We start from the raw sequence: 24,156 nt of genomic DNA, 5'->3' as shown, positions 1-24,156 counted from the left end.
AGAGCCTCGGAGGCCTAGGGCTTGGCCAGCTGGGGCCGGGGGCTCCTCGACCTGGCGGCCCAGAGCCCGTCCGCTCCTGGGGACAGCAGGAGCAGCGCCGGGCCGGGCTGGGCGGGCCTTGGCCCGCGGTGGCCTGCAGCCCCGCCCCGCCCGCGGCCCCGCCCCGCGCCGCCGGCCCCGCCCCGCGCCCCGCAGCCCCGCCGCCATCTTTGTTGGGGGCGACGGGCCCGGCTCCGAGATGCCCAAGTCGTGCGCGGCCCGGCAGTGCTGCAACCGCTACAGCAACCGCAGGAAGCAGCTCACCTTCCACCGGTGAGGGCCGGGCGGGGCGCGGGAGCCGGGCGGGCTCGCAGGCCAGGGGCGCCGGCGGGGCCGTCACGGCCGCGGGGAGGGGCGGACCAGGAGGGGCCGCGCCCGCTCTGCCTGCGCCGGGGACCCCCACAGAGGGCCGCCTGCGCTGGGACCCCCCGGAGGGCCGCGGCGGGTCGCTGCGCTCCTGCCCCGCCGGCTCCCGACCCGTCTTTGGCTAGCAGGGATGGGAACCCTCGGGGCCGGGCGGCGGGCAGGGACCGCGCGGTCATGGGAGGATGGCGGGCACTTGAAGGGGTGCTGCAGCCCAGGACCCCTTTTCCAGCACGCCAGGGGCCCCTGCCCAGGAGAGCACTCCTCTAGGGCTCCGCCCTGCAGCGTCTCTAGAGGGTCGACGGCCTGTGCTCTCTGGCCATGGCACTGTTTAATGTTTCTATTGATGTATCGTACACAGACCTGTTTTCACCTAGTGAAGCCTGCTGAATGAGCTGCTGCACCCCTTTCCAGTCGTCCTCCTCCCATCTGCCCTTGGGAAAGTCCTGCCTTCTATCAGAATGAATTGATTGGGCCGGTTTTGAACTTTACAGAAATGGAATCGCAGCATGTATTTTTTCTGTCTTTGGCTCAGGATTGTTTCAGAGTCATCCTTTGCCATGTGCAGAAGCTGTCCATTCCTTTTCTTTGCAGTATGGTATTCCATCAGATGTATATACCAGAGTTCATCTGCCCTACAATTGAAGGGCATCTGGGTGGCACCAACTCCCACCCCCACCCTCCAACAAATACTCTGCTCTGGACAGTTTGCAAGAGACCTGTCTCCTGTCTCCTCACATGTGCTGGGCAAGTGCTCTACTACTGAGCTTCAGTCCCAGCCCCTCATTTGGGCTCTTTGACCATGTTTATCCTCTCAGGTTTCCATTAAGAATGCTGTTAACAGCCATGCCAGAAGCTTCCAGAAATTAGATGTGATCTAACAAAGTGAGATTATGAATTTCCAAAGCTGTACAATAAAGTACCCTGCAGTAGTGCTGAACTCAGCTTTGCCAGACCTCTCACCTCTGTCTGCACCTCAGGTTCCCATTCAGCCGGCCTGAGCTGCTGAAGGAGTGGGTGTTGAACATCGGCCGGGCTGGCTTCAAGCCTAAGCAGCACACGGTCATCTGCTCCGAGCACTTCAGACCCGAATGCTTCAGTGCATTTGGAAACCGCAAAAACCTGAAGCACAATGCTGTGCCGACAGTGTTTGCCTTTCAGGACTCCACGCAGGTAGGGACATGCCGGTGGCCGCCTTTGGTCTCTTCAGATTCAGCCCAATGGGTTCCTCCAGCAGTTGGGGGCGGAGGTAGCATTTGCAGGAAAAGCAAAGGTCAAGAACTATTTGGGGGTGGTACTGTCAGGGCTCTGGACCCCAGAGGCTGGCACTGCTGGTTGTGATCTTTGCTTTAAAATAAGTTGTTTGGGGTGTATTGATGCACCCCTGTAATCCCAGCGACTCCAAGCTGAGGCCAGAGGACCACAAGTATGAAAACAGCCTGGGCAGCTTAGCAAGACCCTGTATCAACATGAAAAACAAAAATGGCGGGGATGTAGCTGAGTGGTAGAGTGCCCTTGGGTTCAATCCCAGTACCAAAAATATAAAAATAAAATCATGTAACGCTGGGCATGGTGTGCACCTGCAGAGTACTCTGGCTAGAGGATTGCTTGGGCCCAGGAGTTCGAGGCCGGCCTGGACAGCATAGCCTGTCTCTTAAAAACAAACCCAGCCTCTTCACCACAGTTGTTGTTGGAGCAGCTGACTGGCTGAGTTTGGTCATTTGCCTCTTGCTCTGCCTGGGTTTCCTTGGGTTGGGGACCATGCAGGGAAGATCTTCCTTCCCCTTGAGGCAGCAGGTTTGGTGCTGCAGACAGGCACAGTGCTCTTTGTCTTAGTAGCACCAGGACTGTGCAGCGTGCACCACTGTGTGGTCCTACTGTGTGCTATGCCACGAACTGCTGGGCCTGCAGTGATGTGAGGGAGAGGAGCTGGGCCAGGGGAATGGAATGGTGTTGCAGGGGGAGCAGTAGAGGGGACTCAGGGACAGTGGGCAGAGCCTGGCAGTCAAAAAAATTTGGTCAGAGTTGGGAACAGTTTTTGGAGGGTCCCAGAAGCTGGGGAGAGGAGCTGGGCCTAGAGGATGGGAGCATGACAAGCTATGGGGTTTTAGGATGTCCTAGCCAGCTCAGGTTGCTATAGCAGAGGACCTAGCCTGGGTGGCTTGAAAGGCAGCATTTCTTTCTCAGAGTTCTGGAGGCTGCAAGTCCAAGACCAGGGTGCCAGTATGCCCAGGTCCTGAGGAGGACCTGCTTCTGGTTGTGGATGGCTTTCTCCGTTCTGTATCCTCACATTGGCAAACAGCAGAGAGTAGGTTTCCCTTTTGCTCTAATGAGGTCACTAGTGCCATCATCTGGACCCACCCTCATAACCTCATCGACTCTAGTGCTTCCAAAGGCCATCACACTGGGGGTTAGGGTCTCGACATGTGAATTTGGGGGGTAACCAAACATTCAGTCCGTAGCAGTGGGAGGGTCATGGCTTTGGAAGGCTACCTGTGGCCTGGCAGAAGTTCCTCTGGAGGCCAGTGAGCAGAGCTGTGAGTGACGAGGGCAGTGTGGTGCACCTCGTGGTGCTGGTGGGCAGGGAGGGAGCTCGGGAGGGCAGAGCTTGCTGGCCCCTGGAGCAGGTGGTTCCTGGACTCCCTGGGTTTTTTTGGCATGGCTGTTTTCAGTGTATGCATGAAGGAGTTACACGACTACAAGTTACAAGCAGATCTCAAATGGTTAAATTTTATAAGCTGTGAGGTTTTTGAACTTGAGACAAGGGACTCATGGCAGGGAAATCCTCACTTGAGCTTCAGTGAGCCACAAACAGTTAAAACCTTCAGCTGATCGCCCTTGGTCCAGTCTCTACCAGGAACTGGCACATGTTCTTGCGCTGGTCACCCAGCAGCTGAATTACTTCTGCATCTTCTGGATGCTCAGTGGACAGTACCATTGCAGGCCAATTTCTTCTTCAACACCTCCACTAGTTTTTTATTGTCGTCACCATCGATCCCTTGGACAGTGGTTAGGGTCTTCCTGCTGTCTGTGTTGATTTCTCATATGGATATAACCCTCGGGGCCAGCAAGAAGCAGGTCACCACCCTTACTTGCATCAGCTAAGGGGTCGCTAGAACAGAGGTCCTGGGTAACGGACATAGGCTACTATTCCTCTTCCTCCGTGGAAACTGCTAGGGGAAGGTGGGCAGCGGGGATAGAACATCTGGAAGCGAGGGGCTCGAGGGTGAGGCTGCTAAGTCCTTGGCGGTGGCTTGAATTTGATTTTGTGCAGGTGGAGTTTGACATTCCCGTGGGACATGAAGGTAGACATGTCTTGGTGGGGACAGGAAGTTCAGGTTCTGCTTGGGAGGGAGTTCACAATAGCTGGATATGGCAGCCATGGAGACCGAGTTGACTCCTAAACCTTAGGTGTGCCAAGGCCAGTGTGTGGGGGCCCCTAGGGTGCACCTGCTTGAAGCTGGAGGGCAAAGTGGTGTGGGGCAAACAGCAGGCCCCTAGGCTGGCTGGTACTGGGAGCGAGTGATGGGCCTGAGCTCAGGAGTGGGAAGCTTGCCCTGGCTCTGCCCTTCACAAGAGGCCTCCCTGCCACCCCCGCCCTTGCTGCTTCATCTCCAGGTCTGTTCTGTCCCTCTGGCTCTCCATAGTACCCCTTTCTTGCCCTTGGTCTTCCTAGTGTGTACACCCACTGAACCATGAAAGGACCATGACGGCAGGGATAGGCTCAGTGCCGTATACCCGCACCCAGGGGGCTGCTCAGTGCATGCTTGTTAAGAGGTGGAGTCGTTTTATCATGTTCACACACATGTGTGGAATGTTTGCCCCAGGAGTAAGAGGTCAGTTACACAGCTGGCCAGGAGGATATGTGTGCTTTTGCTGTGCTTGGTGCCCACATCAGATTGGTGAAGAGAAACTGGTTATGGTTCCTGCGGGCACATCCGCTGAGCAGGGACTGCAGATTGTGTCTGTGGTGCCAGGCTTTCCATTGTGTGCTGTCACAAGGCAAACATCTACTGATGGCCAGATGGCAGCCCTGGGGCAACACGTGTGTATTGTTAAGTCCTGGCTCTACAGGGCCCTGTTCAGGGGCCTCCGGACCATGACTTGGGAACATCTTTGGAGAAAGGGAGCACAGGCTGAGCAAGAGTGGTTGGGTATGCCCCGCATCAGGCTGAACACTGGGGTCACAGGAGCCCAAGGCCTGGCTCCAAGGGACCTTAGTGATGGGGATCTCATCATGCCTTGGCTGCACCTGCTGTGTCCTGTCTTGCAGCCTGTGAGGGAGAACACAAACCGAGCCAGGGAGAGAGGAGATGCCGGCTCTCAGGGAGAGAAGGTGAGTTTGTGCTGGCTGTTCTTTGCTCATCTCAGTGACGCTGTGGGGTCTACGGTGTGGGCAGCAGCTTCTTAATATGGCTGGCTGGCCTGCAGGGGTTTGTTCCATTTCCTCACAGCTAGAGTCTGGGTCACTTCATTTCTTGTGAAGGGAGAGCCATCCCTCATTCTGTTCAGCGTGAGAGACCTTGGGGGGTTCCACGTCTGGTGCCCTGGTCTCAGGTTTGTGGCATAAGAGGCAGGTTGTTTCTACTGTTGTGCAGGCCCTGTGGCCATCCCTGGCTGTAGCTGCTTATGCAGGGATTGCTCAGGGACGGATGGTGGCAGCTGTGGTGTCTGGTGTCTCCCTGCCTCGCCATCCTGCCTGCCGTTCCCAGGTCTGCCCTGAGGCAGGGGCCGAGGAGGACGGCCCAAGGAAGAGCATGGACATTGCGCTGGAAGAGCTGCAGCTGCCCCCAAACACTGAAGGCCCCCTGCAGCAGGTAAGACATGGGTCCCCACAGAAGGCAGCGTGTGGTCAGTTGATCTTGGCAGCTCATTTTGCTACACATTGAACCTTGTCCCCCCCTAATAAGAGAATGAGAGGAGCAGGATCAGTGGCCTTGATTTTAGAGCTTCCCAGTAAAGGTGACCAGCAGGACTTAGGTACACTGTGTATCAGCAGAGCAGTGGCAGGGCCCTGTTGGCAGGGCCGGAGCAGAACTGGACTGGCGATGGGTCACCGGTGGCCCCAACTGGGATAGTCTTCCTGCTGGGGACAATCTGGGCAGCTCATGGCTCTTGCTCAACTCTGTCCTTAGGTTTTGCCACAGGGATCAGAAGCAGCAGAGGCTCCTGGCTGGCCAGCCAGCCCCGCTGGGCTGAAGAGGGCCCTCCCCATGCAGGCTTCTGACCACAGCTATGCCCTTTTGGACTTAGATGCCCTGAAAAAAAAACTCTTCTTCACTTTGAAAGAAAACGAAAAGCTCAGAAAGCGCTTGAAGGCCCAGAGGCTGGTGATGCAGAGGATGTCCAGCCGCCTCCGCACACACAGAGGGGGTCAGCAGGGACCCCAGGCCAGGCCACGGCCGGAGCAGCGGAGCTGAGCTGGAAACAGCACCCAGGGCAGGCAGTGATTTGGGGGCTCTGGTCATGGACAGTTGGGTTTGCTGCTGATATTGAGGAAGGGGCCACCTGGTCTACTGAGAGGCCTCTGCCGGGGGAGCAGGGGCTGGGACGCATGTGAGCCAGAGCCACACCTGCTGGGGCACCAAAGTGCCAGGGTGAGTCTGGTTTCTGTGCAAGCATGGTTGGAACCCCAGCTTGAAGAACTGACCCGACAGTGTCACAGGCACTCCCAGAGGGGGGGAACCCTCTCTGCCAGTGCACCTCCTTTAGGGACAGCCTGTGGGGCCCTCCCGCCCCCATGCAGAGAGAGCGATGGCTGTGACCTGTGAGTGGGTCCCCTCTGTCATCCTGGACAGTGGGCCTGACCTGATCGGAGGCGGAAGCTGGGAGAAGTGCCTCCTTTCCACCTGGTGCTGGTGAACACCAGAATAAAGTGTCTTTCCACATGCAGTGTTCTCTCCTTCATTTCATTTTTTCTCCTGCTATCTTGTCTTTCCCTGCTGCTAAGAGGACCAACTTCCTGTTTCCCATTAAAGAATAGGCTGGGCGTGCCTACCTGTGACTACAAAGAAAAGCTGTGATACCCTAGCTGAGCTGACTTCCTAACTGGAGGCCAGTGTTTGATGTAGAAAACAGAACCACATCTTCAAGGCAAGGGAAAGGTAAGCTGTGGTGTAAAACGTGGCTCAACAGTGAAGAATCAGGACGAGAACCAGGCCTCTGGGGAAGAGGCAGCCACTTATGTATTTTGTGAACTCCTAAAAATGAACACACAGACCAATTAAAGAACTACCCTCGGCTCTCAGGATGTCTTTATTGTGGGCAGAGTGCCCTTGAACAGCCTGCTTCAGACAGACAGCAGCAGTGCCCTGGGGTCGGACCACCAGGCTGCGAGCTCAGGCTCATTCGTGGGGCAGCCACAAACTTCCCCTTTTAAAATTGAGATATTACAGAACTGGACAATCTAAACCACTTTTAAAAACTGGAGAGGGGTCATCAGCAGTTACCTAGATAACAGTGCTGGGGAGTGAAGCCTGATCTTAGCTGCAGGGGAGCTGGAGGCCAGAGTGACCTCAGCCTTCCGGGCCAGTGGTCATCACCACTGCCAAGGCAGCATCTGCTTGGAGGCCATGAGCAAGTGACCACTGCTGGCTCCAAGGCCCAGCTGACAAGTCTCTGATCACCAGGGAGCTATTCACTGTGGCACACAGCAAGTGGGGCACACCAAGGGGTCTCAGCAGACACCCCAGAAGGAGCCGGGCTTGGGATAACAGTGCCACCTGCTGGGCACTCACGGGAGGCACAGGTGCTGGGGCCAGCCTTGGGGTCCCTACCTCTGGTTGGGTGCGTATGGCCGTTCTTGTCTGCCTTTTCCGTGCAGACCTCCCCTAGTTCCAGCACTGAACTCTGGAGGGGAGTATGTGTCATAGGTTGAGATGGACACAGCTAGCTTTTGTCCACTGGTGGCAGGGCCTTTTCCCACAGGGACAGGCTCTGGGGTTACATCAAGTTCTAAGCCAGGGGCAAGAGGAATGACTGAAGCAGCTCTGGGAGTGGGGGAAAAGAGACCAGTTTCCAAACCCATTTGTTCGCAGATAAAAAGCAGTTTTATAAACCCACAGCCCTCTCCACATTCACTTGGTGACATTTCGGCAGAGGAAGGTGGCTTGTGGGGTGGCTGGGCAGATCCCTCACCTGGAGGCCTTGGCTATGGACGCCTCCCTCCTGCCCACATTGCCCACATGCAGTGGGCACTTGAGGAGCAGCTGTCCCGTGTGAGGACAGAGTGGCCCACAAAGGCCTCCAGACCCCAGAGCTGCTGGATGCCAAGCTGCAGGTGTGCAGAGAACTGGGGTCCGGTACCGTGGGCCCTGCCCTCCAGGAACATGGTTCTTGGTAAAAGCTGAGGACCATGCTGTGGTCTGGCCTGTGAGGGGCCGCCTCAGTCCTACCACCAGCACCCACAACGCTGGGCGACTGCGTGTCCCTTCATTCATGTGGTTCACCTTCTAGAGGAATAAAATAAAATAGAAACATCTGGGTCTGGGGCTTCCCTGCTTCCAAATTTGTAGACTCCCAGGAAAAGATTTTTGCAGCCTCTTCTTAGTTAGGTTCTGCAGCAGTTTATCCATCTGTGTCGATCCTGTGAGCTGTAAAGACAGAGCCACCTCAGGCTAGAAGGGCGTCCATTTCCATGCCTTCCTGGCTGAGGAGCGAGCAATGCTCAGGCCACAGATGGCCACGGCACAGACTGCCAGGACCTCATCGGAGCGCAGAAGTTTACTTTCACTCCCAGCCACTCATACTGCAGACGCTGGTCAAGTGCTTACTCCCAATTTCACCTGTGAAAGGGCTGACACACTGCTTCCTGGGGCACAAATCACAGGCTCTGGGCAAATCACTAGGCCAGGGTCCAACTGCCCTCCCTGCTCCTAGGTGGACCCAGTGGGAAGGTGGCTGTCACCCTGATGTGCTACCCCACGTACAGGTGACTGGAGGGGCTACTCACACTGCTTTGGTATCCTAAGGGCCTCGCTGTCAGGGACCGTCACCTGGTGCAGCACACCTCGGAACTGGTAAAGCACTCTGAGGCTCTTCTCCTCCCCCACACACGGGTCGTAGAACCCTGGCAGGCCCGCCTGTAAAGAACCATGGTGAGTCTCGGAGTCTGCGCTGCCTCCCTCTCCCCTCACTGTGCACGTGGAAGGAGACGTGCACTCTGGAGGTGGAACTGGTGTGACTATCAGAACCGCTTGTCCCACAGTGGCCTGCCCCAGCAGAGCACCCGGCTTTCCCAGGAAGCTAGTTCTTTGGCCTGAGCTGATCTGCCCTGGAATTCTGGAGAGTTCACACCCCAGGCTCCAAAGGCGAGACTCACATGTGCTCCAAGTGGCTTTGCCCTCTTTCTGGAACACAGCAGAGGTAAACAACACAACTGCAGGGAAGTGTGTGTTCCATTTGCTGCCACTTGCTGAGCAAATAGATTTAAGAATAAACAAACGAAGACGGCCCACGGCTCCAGCACGGGCATTACTTGGTGCATGGAGAGGATGCTGGCAACACGAAGGCCACAGCAACCAGCTGGCCGGGCGAGGCCAGGGTGCTCTTCCTCTGGTGGGAGGCCAGGGCCTGGCACTGCACCTTGGAGGCCTCCGTGAGGATGAGCTTCGAGTCTTTCACCAGGCACTGTAGGGGCACAGTCACGTCGATCACCTTCACCTTCTCACTCTTCTTGCTCTTGTCATTGACAAATTTCCCGTACCAAGCGTTCACGATGATGAGCCCTGAGGACAGACCAGTCAGTGCAGGGACAGGCCTTCTCTGGATACCTCCCTTACGATTTTTGAGACCCCTGGAACCCACCCCAGCCCATAGAGGACACGCCTACTCACCCATTCTGGACTCTTCGGCCTCGATTATCCTTCGGACAGATTCCTGCATCAACCGAACCTGCCAGGAAAGACAATAAGCACATCAGAGCCTGCTGGGATTGCTCCCCTGAGCTGGTCAGTCCCAGGCAGGCAGTCCGTGTGCAGGCCAGCACAAGTGCTCAGGGTCTGTAAGGGAAGGAGCGGATGCCCTGGTGCTCAGCTCCCCACCAGCAAGGCTGAGTAGGTGGCTCGAGTAACTGGGAGCTGAAATGGCAGGACGCACACAGTGGGAGCAACAGCACTCAGCTCCCTTCCCAGGGATCCTGGACGAGTGGGTAGACTACACTGTTGGCATTTACAGAGATTTCACCCAAGAAGTGAATTCCCAGTGCCTCTGGAGAAAGGAACCCCCTGTCCGTGTGGGGCACCATTTAGCTGGGCTGGACTGCACTTCCCCTGCGATGGCATGTGCTCCCCCAGCTGCACACACGGGCCCTGGCCTGCTCCAGGCTGTCTGCCTGCTGCTGATATCCTGTGCATGCCAGCCCTCCTCTGACCACCAAGAACCCCCTGGTCCCCTGCCATTCATACAAGATATCTACTCCTTCATGTCCCAAAGAAGGCAGTACAAAATGGGAAGGAAAAGAGGAAATACCAGCTACTTTTGTGTGTGTGTGGTACTGGGGATTGAACCCAGGGGCTCTCTACTCTGAGCTACATCCTCAGCCCTGGTCTTGCTAAGTTGCTCAGGGAGGCCTTGTACTTGTGATCCTTCTGCCTCCCTCCTGAGTTGCTGGGATCACAGGCATGGGCCACTGCACCTGGCTCTGGCTATTTTTTAAAACCCCGTTATGCCTTTGGAGAGCTGTCGATATCTTCAGGACAGGGAACTAAGTCCCCAGGAGTGCATCCCACAGCAAGCATAAAGGCTACACGGTGAGGCTGCTGGGGAAGAAAAGACCAAGGCTCCCGAGCCCATTGCAGGGTGCAGTGCATCCTGCAGCCAACTTGACACGCAAGCTGGAGAAGAGGGTCTTTCCTGTGTTCTGGGCTCTGTGTGGCAGGAGGCTCATCCGAGGGGGTGGGCCTGCTGGATGCTGAGCACTTACGGCCGCTTCTGCCTCTTGCTTCTTCTGCAGGATGTCCGTGGCAGTGCTCTCCCTCTGCTTCTCCAGTTCCCTTTTGTGAGAGAAGCACAAGCCACATGTGAGCGTGGTGCTGCTCCACAGTCCGTCCACAGGGGCCCTTGCTGGACCTGAGCCCAGCACACAGTCTGTGATCTCACTGGATTGCTGGTTCTGGTGCTTCAAGAAATATTTCCCAGGTAGTCTCAGGCGGGCCCGTGAGCTACAGGACTGCGCAGCCTTCCACTAGTTACTGTGTGGCCCTCGCTCCCTCCCCTCCTCCTCCAGGGCCTCAAGAGCCCACTGGCAGACTCCTTGGAAAGAAGACCTCACCTGGCAAGAATCTCAGGAGGTTCTGCCTGACTCTGGGCTTATTACACAGCACTTTGGGAGGAACAACTCGCACTACTTTAGATACACAGAAACATAAAACCCACTTTCCTGTACCAAAGCACAGGGACTTGGGGTCGGCATACTGGGTCCTGTTAGAAGACTTGACCTAGCACACTCACAGTTCCAAGCCTCAGGCCTCCAGGGGAACTGGGAACCTGGATGGTAGTAATCCAAGGCCAGAGGTGCCCAGAACAGAGGGGTCCTCTGTTCTACAGGTTTGCTAAGTCTCCATTAAACAACACTGTTAAAAAGTGCCACAGCCCACACCCCTGGGTTTCTGTGGGGATGTTCTAGGAGTTCAGGTTTCACACCGTGCCCCAGGAGATCACCCGCACGGACCCACCCAGTAAGTTCCTTCCTGTGACTTCCCAACTACAGTGAGCACATACATATCCCCTGCAGGAGAACAGAACCCGCTCCTCTTAAATGCTATGCCAGGAAAAGAAATGGCTAGAGGAAAAAGGAAGACTTTCTTTTGGTCATGGTTTAGACTATCGACTTTAGACACCAACTCTAGCCCTTTCTGAAAGTAAGAATGACACATCAAGGGGACAGTTCTGCTGCTGCTGGGTAGGGTTTATTGTAGACCTGTGAGGACCCGGATGCCATGCCAAGTACTTTATATGCGTTAACTAGTTTAATTTTCCTAATAACCCCACGACATGTCTGAAACTCACTTTTCTTTCTGAGCCCTGAGGTACGGTTTGATGATCAGACGGTGCATAGCAAAGTAGATAATGAGAGGCCCCACAGTGGCATAAAACACGGCGCTGGGCAGCAGCTGGTCCGTCAGGTGGACAGGGAAGAAGTAGGTCTGACTGGCCCTGTTTAGCCTGGGGAGAAACAAAAACAAAACACCCAGGATAAGTCAGGTTTTCTAGTGAAGGTTGATGGGTCCCAGCCACAGGAAGCAGGCCTGAGGTACCACAGCACCAGTTCCAAGGATCCCAGTACCTACTGGCTTTACAGTCCCCTCCCTCTGCTGGTTCCATTCCAAAGGTTAGCTGCCAGATGTGACAGATGTGGCAGAAGAAGGGACTGTTAGCTGCGGACCTCAAGACGAAGCCCTAGAATTAACAATCAGAGCAACTGTCCCCTGTGGCTGTGCTGGGTCACAGGCCCCAGAGGACAGGTGTCTTGGAGAGACATGTTCTAAGAAAGTCTGTGAAGATTTCAAGTTAGCGAATTAAGGAGGCTTTGTTCCCAGTGATGGCTGAGTAGTTTGGGCTAGAATGATGGTGCTAACGGGAGAACCCATGAACTCAGCCACATGTTACAAAACAAAGGTGATCAGATCCATTCGTTCTCCCATCCATCAGTCAAGAGTCTTGCTCTGTAGCCCAAGCTGGCCTTGAACTCCTGGGCTCAGACAATCCTCTTGCCTCAGCCTCCCCAGGTGCCACTACACTGGGCCTGTTTTTGTTTTACTTTAAACCAAAGCTTTGCTGAGCATTGTGGCTCATGCCTATAAACCCAGTGATTCAGGAGGCTGAGGTAGGAGGATTGCAAGTTCAAAGCCAGCCTCGTTACCTTAATGAGGCCCTAAACAACTTAGCGAGACCCTGTCTCAAAATAAAAAATACAGGGCTGGGGTTGTGGCTCAGAGGTAGAGTGCACCTAGCATGCATGAGGCACTGGGTTCGATCCTCAGCACCACATAAAGTAAAATAAAGACACTGGGTCCACCTATAACTAAAAAATAAATGTATATATATTTTTTGGGACTGGGGTTGTGGCTCAGTGGTAGAGCGCTTGCCTAGCATGTGTGAGGCACTGGGTTCGATTCTTAGCACCACATATAAATAAATAAAGGTTCATCAACAACTAATAAAATATAAATAAATAAATAAGGCTGGGGTTGTGGCTCAGTACTTACCCAGCATGTATGAGAAATTGGGTTTGATTCTCAGCACCACATATAAATAAATAAAATAAAAGTCCATTGACAACTAAAAAAATAAACAAAAAAGAGCATCTAAAAATAAATAAATAAAAAGGGCTGGAGATGTGTCTCAGGGGTTAAGTGTCCCTGGGTTCAATCCCTGGTACAATCAATCAACCAATCAGCCAACCAGCCAACCAACCAATCAACCAACCAACCAACCAACCAACCAGTCAATCAAATCAATCTACTATCAGAGTTGGAGATGTTAGCATTCCTCTCATTGACAGAACTTTCTCCCCAGATCATTAAAACTATAGTAATTCTCAACACTGGGGTTGGGGTTGTCGCTCAGTGGACATGTGAGGCACTGAGTTCAATCCTCAGCACCATATAAAAATAAATAAAATAGAGGTATTATGTAAAAATAAAAAAATAAAAATAAAAAAATAAAAATTCTCAACATTGCTGTCATCTTGATTTAACTGGCATTTGTGAAACACTATATGTAACAATTACAGAACACACGTTCATTTCAGCTGCACATGGTATATTCATCTGGATTAATGTTGGGCCATAAAACAACTCTCAATAGGACTGAGCTGGGCATAGCTGTCAACCAGCGACTTGGAGGCTGAGGCAGGAGAATCCCAAGTTCAAAGCTAGCCTCAGTAATTTATTGAGGCCTTGTCTCTAAATAAAATATAAAAAAGGGGTGTGGGGGGGCTAGGGTTGTGGCTCAATGGTAGAGTGCTTGCCTAGCATGTGTGGAGCAGTGGGTGTGATTCTCAGCACCACATAAAATTAAAAAAATAAGAAATGGATAGGGATGTTTCAGTGGTTAAGCGTTCCTGGGTTCAAACTCCAGGACCCAAAAGAAACAAACAAAACAAAACAAGACAAAACAGGGCTGGGGATGTGTAGCTCAGCTGATAGAGTGCTTGCCTAGCATGCACAAAGCCCTGGGTTTAATCCCTAGCACCACACACACACAAAAAAAAAAAAAAAAAAAAAAACAACAAAATTTGTAAATAAGAGAAAATTAACCAGGTTCTTCCCAAAGATAAGTTCTTGCTATACTAAGAGAAAGTGGGGAGGACACACGTTAGGAAACAATCGGAAAGAGGGCTGCGTGCAGGTGACCAGAGGGAGAAGATGGGCTGTTAGCCTACTTCATGCTGTCAGATCTGACACCCGGATGAAATGGATGCACTCCTTGAGAAACACAGAATAACACAGTCAAGGTAAGATGAAACAAAAGGTACAAAGTCCTATATATTTACAAAAGTAATTGAATCTTTACCAAAAAGGAGGAGGAGATAACACCAATCTTATGCAAATTCTTTGAGAAAGCAGAGGAGACATATTTCTAACTTACTTTATGAAGCTGGCACAACTCATCTTGAAACCTGACAAGTACATAATAAAAATGGAAAAACCATAGCCCAATACCCTCCACAGCATCCCTAGTAAGATGCAGTAAATCACAGTGAGCAATGTATAAAGTGATATCAGGATCACAGGGACTCCCTAGGAACATGGTGATGTTGGTTTAAAACTAAAACATTTATGTGATTCCTCCAACAAACAGAATATAAGAGCACACTTAGCAAAGACAGACAATCTGCTTTGGTTGAAAATATGGTGCCTTCTGACAAAACTTTGGTTCATACAGGTGAGGCATCCCTAATATGAAAATCCAAAATGTTCCAAAATCCAAAACTTCTTTCCCAAGTAGAAAGTTCCACACTGGCTTCATGTGCAAAAATAGTATATGAAATTACCTTCAGGCTATATGAATCAGATACATATGAAACATACTTTAGATCCCACTCCTTCTCATTAGGTCTATGCAAAGGTTCCAAAATCTGAAAAAATCCTAAGCATTTCAGATAAGGGATATTCAACCTCTATATCAATTCAGTTGGAACAATTTAGCTGGAAAAACTCAAATGAATGTAAATGTTTCTTTCCAAAAATATAGGGTTACACTCTTCGGGTGAGAACCCAATTTGGATATGTTAGATGTCATTCAGCATCTGCACAGGAGCAGTGTTGAAACAGACTAAATCACAGGCTACTCTGTAGGGCTTTTGTTTTTTTGTGTGTGGGGTTCTAGGGATTGAACCAGGAGTGCTTTACCACTGAGCTATATTCCCAGTCTTTTTTATTTTTTAGCTGTAGTCAGACACAATACCTTCATTTTATTTACTTTTATATAGTGCTGAGGATCAAACGCAGTGCCTCGCACATGCTAGGCGAGTGCTCTACCTCTGAGCCACAACCTCAGCACCTATTTCCAGTCCTTTTTATTCTTTATTTTGAGACAGGGTCTTGCAAAGTTGTTGAGGCTGGCCTCAAATTTGTGATCCTTCTGCCTCAGCCTCTTGAGTTGCTGGATGAGCCCAGTTCCTTACATATACTTTAAATCATCTCTTGATTACCTATGATATCTAACACAATGTAAATGCTGTATAAACAATCATTACACTATACTGTATAGGGAATAATAACAAGAAATAAATCTACCCATGTTCAGTACAGTGCAATATTTTTCCTCCAAATATTTTCCGCCTGACATTGCATAAATCCATAGAACTGGAACTCCTCACTACAGAGGGCTCACTGTGAGTAGGAGCTGGAGATTCAGGAAGTGGTCCACACTTGGGCTCTTGAGGTGTGAGTCCTTGGTACATGAAGCCATGAGGCCAGAGGAGCCTACGTGACAGAGTACCCAGAGAGAGGACTGTGTTCCACGTGATGTCTCCAGGGAGAAGTTTGGGAGAAAAGGAGAATTTGCTGGTCAGAAAAAACAGAGAAAGAACGCTATATCCCAGGATCCCAGGGCAGGGAGGGCGTACAGGAGCGTGGAGCAGCCATAGGCAGCAGCTGCAGAGACCAAGCAAGACGAGAAGAGTTGCCCTCTGATCTGCTGTAGGAGGGAGGGTCCCCACTGCTGGCTGCTTCTGGAAAGGGCTTGGGAACAGCGCCCAACAGGAGGAGGTTAGAAGGAAAGTAAGCAAACGCAGACAACACTTCTGAAAATGAGAGTCAGGGTAGGGGCTGGCATGGGGAAAAGGGTGTTTGTGCTCACGGTGCATCTGGGGAGAGGACAAGCTGATGCTGCAGGTGCTCGGGTGGTGCCACTCCATGCAGGCAGCATCAGGCCGCCTGGCATCAGCCAGCACCTTCAGAGAAGGAGGCGCAGAGACCCAGACCTTCCTAACTCTCTGTGAGACTTCTGCACTCCCTGACCTCTACTTATGCACCCAAGGCAGAAGCAACCACAGCTACAAAACTGCAAAGCAAAGGCTAGCTCATCTTGACTCAGGTTAGCCCAGCTGAGGGAAGCGGCCAAGTGTTCCCTGGCCAGAAAGATGGGAGTTCAACTTACTTGACTTTGAGAGAAACGCCCTGTGGGACTCCAACACTGACAGCAGCACCCAAGACGCTATGCCTGGAGATCTTCCTCTCGGCTCCGTACTCTACCACGGTCCCGAAGAAGCCTGCCCTGCAGGATGCAGAGGGCGGCGGTCAGTGCCCACGTCCCTCCAGCACTACCTGATGGGTAGCTACCATTTGAGAACAGAGACTGGGCCCCCATCCTGCCCCGCCACTACCCACAGGAGAGGATTCCTGACTGATGTTGAGCTGCTAATGGAACAGCATCGAGACACTGGGGAGGTTCTCCTGCAGAGCAGCCAGGGTACTCGAGGCTAGACCATGGAGCAGCAAAGCCCTCACCACATGGCAAGAGGCACTCAAGGAGCATCATGGACAAAGAGGTCAGAGGTCACACCCTTCTGCCTGGGGCTCTGTCAACCCCCACCACTGGCTCTACTGAGACCCTCCTTAGAGCCTAAGGCTTCCCCAGTGGCCAGGTTGGGACTTACTTGAGGGACCCTTTCACACGCGTCTGGTCATCATCTTGGAACTTGTGCTGATAGCTGATCAGTGCAAAGGAGTGGGGGATCCCCAGCTGAGGAGACAGGGGACAGAAATGGACTCAGGGCTGGTTCTCATGGATCTGCACAAAGGTGGCATCTACCCTCGCAAGAGTGGCCAGGCGTCCACTTGCATAGGTCTTTATGTAGTCATGCAAGTAATATGAAAATTTATCAGCAGCCAGTATGGTCAGCAGTCTTGCAATGACGGGTACATTCCAGAAACACGCTGCCAGGTGACTGTTGTTCTGTAGACATTACTAGTGTATTCCTTCATCTGACAGTTAAGACCTCACTGAGACGTTCTTACAGGGCCACTGACGTACGTGAGCTCCGTCACTGACTGAAACATTACACAGCGCGTGACTAGAGGAGCTGGGAGAAGGGCTGGGGTAGCTCAGCAAGCCCTTGTCTAACATGCACAAGGCGCTGGGTTCCATCCCAGCATCATAAAACCAAATCAAACCAGGAGACTTCACATAAAAAAAATCTAGTTTTCTGGCTTCTTTGGGGGAAAAAGAACAAAACAAAACAAAACAACACAACACCCTTTCCCTCAATTTCTGGCAACACCAAGCCCATGTTGCTGGTAGCAGCAAGAGGTGTGAGCCAAGGAGCAGTTGCCCAGGGCGCCTCTTCCCTGGAGCCTCTGAGTGCACCCTTCTGTCCAGGGCTCTATTTGTCAATCATGGCTCCTGTCCTAATGCTGTGGGCTTCTCCTGATGACGATGTCAAAATGCTATTTTGCTTTTGGATGATCTGAACAGGGCCACCTGGGCCACTTGAGAACAAGAGTCCTTACGCCGGGAGTTCTGAAAGACGGTTCCTAAGTGTCTGTAGCCCTGCCCTGCAGGTCCCCTAGTGTTAGACTTGAGAAGGTGATCAGGGTGCAGGACTGAAGGGCACAGTGAGTGCACAGGAGAGCCAGTCCTTTGGAGCTGTGTCCTCAAGAGACTGCAATTCTTTGGCTCACCTGCAGGGCCACAGTGAAGTGGCTGGTCTTAGTGTCTCGGACGATGCTTGTGTTCATGGCTGACTGGATACCCCATCGCCACTGCAGGTAGCCCACTGTGTTCTTGTCCAGGTTCCGAGCTAGGACAGTGGTAAGGCCAGGACGGATGCCACGGGATGAAAACTGCAGAGCACAGTTTGTCGTCACAAAGCTGGGGGGACACAGAAAGGGTCTGGATGACATCTGCTCTCAGCTGTTCTCTGTCATTTCCTAAGACCTCACTCACAGTCACTCCGTGAATCCCTGGACCAGCTCCCAGCAAGGATGGTGGTGGACCACAGGACATGGGAGGGAGGCATGGTGGAACCTTCTAGGACTTTGCCTGGCAACCTGCACTACCCTGTCCACCCTAACTTTAGACTGCTGTGTCCCCACACTAATGGACAGCAGTCCTGCTCCAGGTCAGTGACGGAAGGGTGCTCTCAGAGGCAGCCCGGGGAATGTTCCTGAATGCTGCTGCACACTCACTGGAGCTGGCGCCTGTGCCAGGCACCTGGCTTACAGTGCAGGCCGGAGGGTGAGCAGTCCTCCCTAGGCCGTGGATGTGTAGCAGAATCTTCCTGGGGCCCAGGCATCAGTATATTTTTAAAAAATGCCCAGGTGCTCCTGGTGTACACCTGCATTGTGAACTCCCGACTTAAGCTACTGGAAAAGCCATCATCTGTGAACGCCTCTGAGGTTTGCTTCCAAGGCGGTACAGCCCCATCTTCTGGTTAAAAAAGGGTATTTCCCTAACTAGCAGGACTCAGAGCTTGGCTGCAGAGCTAGGATGTGAGCGGGAAACAGCCCAGCACTCACTCCGGCCACTGATAGCAAGTCCTACCAGCATCACTCCCTTACTCACTGCTGAGGCTTCCTTTGGCCAAATGAGCCAAGAGCCCACTCTTCACTCTCCACAGGTCCCAACCCAACCCTCCTGTCATTCTCAAGCCATGCTGAAGAAGGGCCACACATTTTTGTGCTTTAGCCACACTGGGTTAAGTGAGCAAGGAGAGAGAAGACAGAAAGTGATTTCTAGAATTCCAAGAGGAAGTGACTACTTTTTCTTGGGACAGGGTCTCACTCTGTTGTCTAGGATGGCTTCCTGCCATGCCCTCTAGAGCTGGGATCACAGGTGCCTGCCACCATGGCCCACTTCACAACCTCTGATTGTGGCATGGACATGCAAATAACTTAAAGCATGGGGCAGGAAGTCTGTAGAGTGGACTTACCTTGTCTGGTCACTGCACAGTAATAAACTGGCACCCCTGTTTATAAACCATCCCCACTATTTATACACAAGTCACCCTTGTTCATAAATCAAGATTCTCAGTCTGATAAACTCTGGTGCTACAACACATTCTATTTCCAGACCTGTAAAAGCTGACAACCAGCCAGATCCCTGGTGACCACTTTGGATAGACACTTTGAGGCCAAACCAGAGCAAAATGATAAAAAAAAATTTCCTCAGTGATGTCTTCTAAGTCTGTCTGAAGACTTACCTGGGGAGGCCTTGAAATAACTAGATTCCTAGTTCCCTCCTTCAGAGGACTGAATTCAGTTTTTCATCAGCACCGGGGTGACAATTCTAAACAGACAAGGTTAGGCCAACACTGCCATGCACACACAGGTAATCGCCCCACATCCTGGTTAATGGTTTCAGCCCTGTCCCCTTCGCAGACCTGTGAACCCAATATTAGAGCAGTGGCCTGCAGGGTCTTGGTCCATCTTTTTTGTGGGTGTGTGGCTCTTGGAACTAAACCTCGGGAAGCTCTACCATTGAGCTAAGCTGCCTAGGTTGCCCAGGCTGGCCTTGAACTTTGACCCTCCTACCTCCATCTCCCAAGCCGCTAGCATAACAGGCATGGCTACTGGGCCTGGCCATGACCCCTCCATCTTGTGTTCTCTGCTTATACCACATGCCATGTGCTCCCGGAGGGCTCTTGCACTCAAGTTCTTTCACAACACTTCTTACTCTGTGTGCCAGCCTGATTCTTGGACCTGCCTTGCTCCCTATCCACAACGCACTGACCAACCAGCCTGGCTAGCAGGATCTGAGTGATCCTGATAGGCCCAAAGACACACCCCAGTGGAAACGGAATAGCTTTCTCATCAACACCTGCTCTGCCTCAGGACACCTTCAGCTCTGCTTTCCTCAGAGGAAAGAGATGTGATTACCTCCCTCCCAAATCCTTGATCTGAACTTGCAGAGACACCTATGACCCCATCACATGGGAAAGGAGGACACTGTGCTGTTCTACAAGGGACAATGGTGCACAGTCCTAGGAGTGTGACATTGCTGCAGCCACAGAGATGAAGAAAGGAGGGGCTGGGCAGAACTCTGGCATATGTGAGTCCAACTGATTACCAGGCAGTTCAATATCTCCTGGGACAAAGAAATGACCCACATGTCGTAAGCACCTCAGACTGCTGACTTACATCCTGGCAAAGGTATTTTTCACTGTCTTGTGGTTCTTAGAGAACCATGAAGTCAAAGGTGGGGAGACTTCTTAGCACAGAGGAGAGGCCTGGCTGGGGCTGGGGCCAGAATTAGCCTCCCACACCCAATCTGGTGCCCTTTCCAACCTGCAGGCTGCCAGGCTGCATGTTGGTGCCAGGCCTCTGCCCCACGGTGCTCAATAACCTTGTAGGATGATGAACAAAAGAAGTCCAAATGACCTTGACCATGAGAACACACAGATTCTGGTCTTCTAAATGCAGACCACCAAAGAGTAGTTATCTCATCTCTTATATTTACCATCTTGGTGTGAGATTACGGAACAGCTTGAGACCAAATAAAGGCCCCTGGAGATCTCCAGCTCCAAATTCCAACTGTTTGAAAAAGAAAGAAATAATTAATAGAACTTCAAATTACAGCAGTGACCCAGGTCTCAAATGTGTACCCTGGTCAGAATTCCTTTGTTTGCTTCAATGTTCTTGCCAGGGCTCTAAATAGAGGGAGCACCAGGTTCATGTTGCTCTACCCTCACCCCTGCCCACTGGAGCTGACAGCTTCCCCAGGTCTGCCTGGAGGCCCAGGCAGCAGTAGGGGGTTCCTCAAAAATAACCCTGCTTGCCTCAGACCCACCTCCTGCTCAGTCAGAATAGGAGAGCAGTCTGCTCCTCTTGACCCACTGATGTTCTGCTTTGGTCAGGTGTGCCACCACCCCTACGCCATGGTGCCAACTCCTTTACTCTGAAATTCCTACAGGACTGGATATGGGCCTCAGGGGTCTGATGTTAAAGCCCAACAGCAGTTCTCCGCTTGCAAGGCCTTAGAAGTCACAGCTAGCAGTGGCTGCCTCATGTACTCGCATAGGTGACTCTCAAGGCAAGTCTTCAATGTTAATTTGATGCAGCTTAGGACTTGGCAGAGCTGGATGCTACATGATCAACTAGCAGTGGGCCAGGGCCCCAAGACAGGCATGGCCTCCTGTCCCTGAAGGAATTGGGGACAGCCCACAAGGACTGCTAGAAGAAAAGATGCTGAGCTTCTATAGAGGCTGGATTTCTGGAACTGGCATCTGAAGGACATCTTATCCTAGCTTTAAACTGTTCAGCAGACTGGTAGGACTCTTCAGATGTGATATTCTTCCTTTGGGACCAACATCTAAAAGTCTGATATCCAGTACCTGGCTTCACAACTACATGGTCACTCCCTGCCACTGTGAGGGTTAACTTTTAGAGGGCACATATTAAAAAATAAGGCTTGGCATGGACAATATGATCCAGCCTCATGGCAGTCTTACCTCTCCCCAGCCCTTTGCAGAGGTGACACGGCGGAGTGCGAAGTTAATGGAACCCCCACCATTGCCATTCTGGGTTGAGAGGCTTCCAGAGAGGATGGCTGTGTCTGTGGCCGTCAAAGGTGCCTAGAAAAAGACACTGGCTGTAACAAGTGAACCCAAGCAACAGGAAGCGCAATGCCAGCAGTCTGATGACTCCTCTGTAGACACATGGCCAAAGGCACATAGACAGCAGGTCCGATGTGTAGAGCCCTGTGGCCACCTCAATCACTGCACTGTTATTTGAACTGCATGTGGCCATGAAGGTGAAATGTTTTGCAAAAGCTTAGTGGGGAAAATTGAAGAAACCACAGAAACCCAGGGTTAAATGCTGGGTCGTTAGTGTGCCCATGTGTGGAAGTGCACAGTGAATCTACATTGTGCCTCCCACTGTAGGCTACCTGAGCCTTTCCAGTACCTGTATGCCATCAGGTTCTGGAAGGGACTGAAAAACCTTTCAATAGCATGTGCGAAGGCACAAAGCTCTAGGAGAGGGCAAGTATCCCTGTGTCAATCCGTGTTTCAGGCTGATGTGCTTGAGAATCAATAAAGAGCTAAGGAGGTGGACACCTGCAGTAGTCCTCAGTGGAAAGGCCCGGCTTTGTCGTATCCAAATATTGGGCAAAGGTGACATTTCAGTGACCCCAGGGCTCAGGAGCAGAGATGCTATAACCTGCCAGCACATAATGGCATGTAAGAAAACCAGTTCTTAGAATTATCCACGGAGGTCTGCCTTCTCTCCTAAAATCATCAGGACCTTGGGCTTCTAGGTCTCCCAGACCATTAATGTCCCTGAGACCCTGCAGCCTGAAAGCCCCAGATTGGCAAGCATGCTGGCTCATGTGTGGACAGAGCGGTAACAGACATGGCTGTGACTGCAGCTGGCTTTCCTTTAAAGTGGCTAATTGCATGCTTTCATAAATAAAGATGAGAAAAACCCCAGGCAAACTCTCATTCCAGCTGCTGGGGGTGCTGTGCCTCATTAACTCAGGCCTGTGTGGTACCAAGAGAGGTGTTTGTGTGCTTTACCTCAATGGACTGGGATATGTGCATTTTATTGATTTCAATCTGTGGAAAGCCACTTCCAGATACATCTTCATACTCCTCATCATAGCGATCAAAAAGGTCAGTGGCATCTACTCCAACGCTGATGGTTCCCTGGGGCAGAAAAATAAGCAGTCAGCATGAAGGGGTGGTATCTGTGGAATGAAGGGCAATTCAAGCACAAGCTCAGTTTAACTGAACTGGGCATCTGACTTCACAGTCCCTGGGCTTGGGCATGACACTCCACCATGCAGCCACGCAAGTGTGAATGTCACAGTTTATAAACAACACAGCTCCAGGGTACCAGGGACTTCCAGAGCTAGGAAGTAGTGTTCTGACCAGGAGAACCAGTCTGCAGAGCAATTACATGCCAAAGACAAGTGTTAGTACAAGGAAAGCGAGGTTAGCTGGGCACACAGGTGCACACCTGTACTCCCAGACACTTGGGTGGCCAAGGCAGGAGGATTACAAGTTCAAGGCCAACCTCAGCAACTTAGTGAGACCCTGTCTCAAAGTAAAAAAAATAAAAAGAGCTGGGGATTAAGCTCAGTGGTAAAGTCCCTGGTTCAAACCCCAGTACCAAAATCAAAACCAAACCAAACAAAAAGAAAAGAAAACTTCGTGAGTATGGCCTGACCTGAGCTTCAAAATAAAACGGGATTCTTGGATGCTTGGGACCACCTAGAAATTAGCTACTTGGATTAACCATTTTTTTCCTGAACACTCTTATACCATAGAACTACCTTAAAAACTCTTTTCTTTGGCAGATTTAAAAATTTCTCTGCCTTGGGCTGGGACTGTAGCTCAGTGGTAGAGTGCCCGCCTTGCATGTGGGAGGCACTGGGTTCAATCCTCAGCACCACATAAATAATAAATAAAGATATTGTGTCCAACTTAAAAAAAAAAAATTAAAAAAATTGCACTGCCTTTTAAAGTAATTTGAAAATTAAGTTAGGAGGGGCTGGGGTTGTGGCTCAGTGGTGGAGTGCTCATCCAGTACATGTGAGGTACTGGGTTCAAACCTCAGCACCACATAAAAATGAAATAAAGATATTGTGTCCACCTACAACTAAAAATAAATATTTAAAAAAAAGATTATGAGAAACATAAGACCACATTCTCTCAAGAAATACTAAACTGACAGGCATGGTGGTGCACTTCTGTAATCCCAGCAATTTGGGAGGCTAAAGCTAGAGAATTGCAATTTCAAGGTCAGCCTCAGCAAATTAGCAAGACCCTGTCTCTAAATAAAAACTAAAAATGGCTGGGGATGTGGCTCAGTTGTTAAGCTCCTCTGGGTTCAATCCCTGGTAAAAAAAACAAAAACAAAAACAAAAAAACAACCCAACCAAAAAACCAAAAAACTAAAATTTTGTTGACTGATAAAAATGCTCATTACTTAGAAAAATCAACAGTCATTATTTTCTTTCATAGTCCAAAGACTTTCCAAACAGGTATATATATTAATTAACCCATGTACAGAAACATGACCACACATACTTTTATTAAATTCTCTGCAGCCCATTTTTAAAAAGAACTTTACTAAGGTAAAATTTATATCTAATATAAACTGCACATATCTGAAGTGCATACTTGAAAGAGTTTTGACATATGAATACACTTGTGAAACCATATCTGAAACTTGAGACACAAGCCAGGTGTGGTGGCACAGACTTGTAATCCCAGCAATTTAGTAAGATGAGGCAGGAAGATCACAAGTTTGAGGCCAGCCTTGGCAACTTAGCGAGGCCCTGTCTGGAAATTAAAAAAAAAAAAAA

The 24,156-nt window shown here is 51.2% G+C and overlaps 2 protein-coding genes and 1 pseudogene across 3 annotated transcripts in view; 1 reads left to right on the top strand and 2 right to left on the bottom strand.

Annotated features, from left to right (window-relative positions):
- Positions 1 to 179: 179 nt before the first annotated feature.
- Positions 180 to 6,294, top strand: Thap3 (THAP domain containing 3). Of its 2 annotated transcripts, none has more exons than XM_046424515.2 (5): positions 180 to 312; positions 1,383 to 1,575; positions 4,676 to 4,738; positions 5,115 to 5,219; positions 5,538 to 6,294. In XM_046424515.2, exons 1-5 carry the CDS (start codon positions 239 to 241, stop codon positions 5,820 to 5,822), a joined length of 720 nt encoding a protein of 239 aa, XP_046280471.1. In that variant the 5' UTR covers positions 180 to 238; the 3' UTR covers positions 5,823 to 6,294. The 2 variants fall into 2 exon arrangements, with proteins under 2 accessions (XP_046280471.1, XP_046280470.1); XM_046424514.2 differs by having other exon boundaries at positions 5,001 to 5,219.
- On the bottom strand, positions 3,064 to 5,049 carry LOC124079355 (eukaryotic translation initiation factor 1-like; annotated as a pseudogene).
- A 331-nt stretch (positions 6,295 to 6,625) lies between the features above and the next one.
- Positions 6,626 to 24,156, bottom strand: part of Dnajc11 (DnaJ heat shock protein family (Hsp40) member C11) — a 58,828-nt gene continuing 41,297 nt past the window's right edge. The window contains exons 5-16 of the mRNA XM_046424513.2: positions 22,364 to 22,492; positions 21,299 to 21,421; positions 20,308 to 20,381; positions 17,532 to 17,721; positions 16,508 to 16,593; positions 16,009 to 16,125; positions 11,410 to 11,565; positions 10,325 to 10,394; positions 9,237 to 9,294; positions 8,986 to 9,128; positions 8,354 to 8,483; positions 6,626 to 7,994 (exon numbers count right to left, since the gene is read on the bottom strand). Of these exons, the coding sequence (XP_046280469.1) occupies positions 7,969 to 7,994; positions 8,354 to 8,483; positions 8,986 to 9,128; positions 9,237 to 9,294; positions 10,325 to 10,394; positions 11,410 to 11,565; positions 16,009 to 16,125; positions 16,508 to 16,593; positions 17,532 to 17,721; positions 20,308 to 20,381; positions 21,299 to 21,421; positions 22,364 to 22,492 (1,302 nt within the window). The 3' untranslated portion in view covers positions 6,626 to 7,968. The remainder of the gene's footprint in view (positions 7,995 to 8,353; positions 8,484 to 8,985; positions 9,129 to 9,236; positions 9,295 to 10,324; positions 10,395 to 11,409; positions 11,566 to 16,008; positions 16,126 to 16,507; positions 16,594 to 17,531; positions 17,722 to 20,307; positions 20,382 to 21,298; positions 21,422 to 22,363; positions 22,493 to 24,156) is intronic.

This window comes from Marmota monax, unplaced genomic scaffold (genome assembly GCF_021218885.2).
Source record: "Marmota monax isolate L192 unplaced genomic scaffold, Marmota_monax_Labrador192_F-V1.1 WCK01_AAM20220418_F8-fsc00080, whole genome shotgun sequence".
Lineage (NCBI taxonomy): Eukaryota > Metazoa > Chordata > Mammalia > Rodentia > Sciuridae > Marmota > Marmota monax.
The sequence above is the reverse complement of the archived record's forward strand: the minus strand, read 5'-3'. Positions and strand labels throughout refer to the sequence as shown.

What these genes read in the sequence shown, in the direction of transcription:
- Thap3 (XM_046424514.2), top strand. Translation starts at nt 239, where the DNA reads ATGCCCAAGTCGTGCGCGGCCCGGCAGTGCTGCAACCGCTACAGCAAC. An exon ending in CCGGCTCTCAGGGAGAGAAG is followed by an intron (nt 4,739 to 5,000) that starts GTGAGTTTGTGC and finishes ACTGTTGTGCAG; the next exon opens with GCCCTGTGGCCATCCCTGGC. An exon ending in CTGAAGGCCCCCTGCAGCAG is followed by an intron (nt 5,220 to 5,537) that starts GTAAGACATGGG and finishes CTCTGTCCTTAG; the next exon opens with GTTTTGCCACAGGGATCAGA.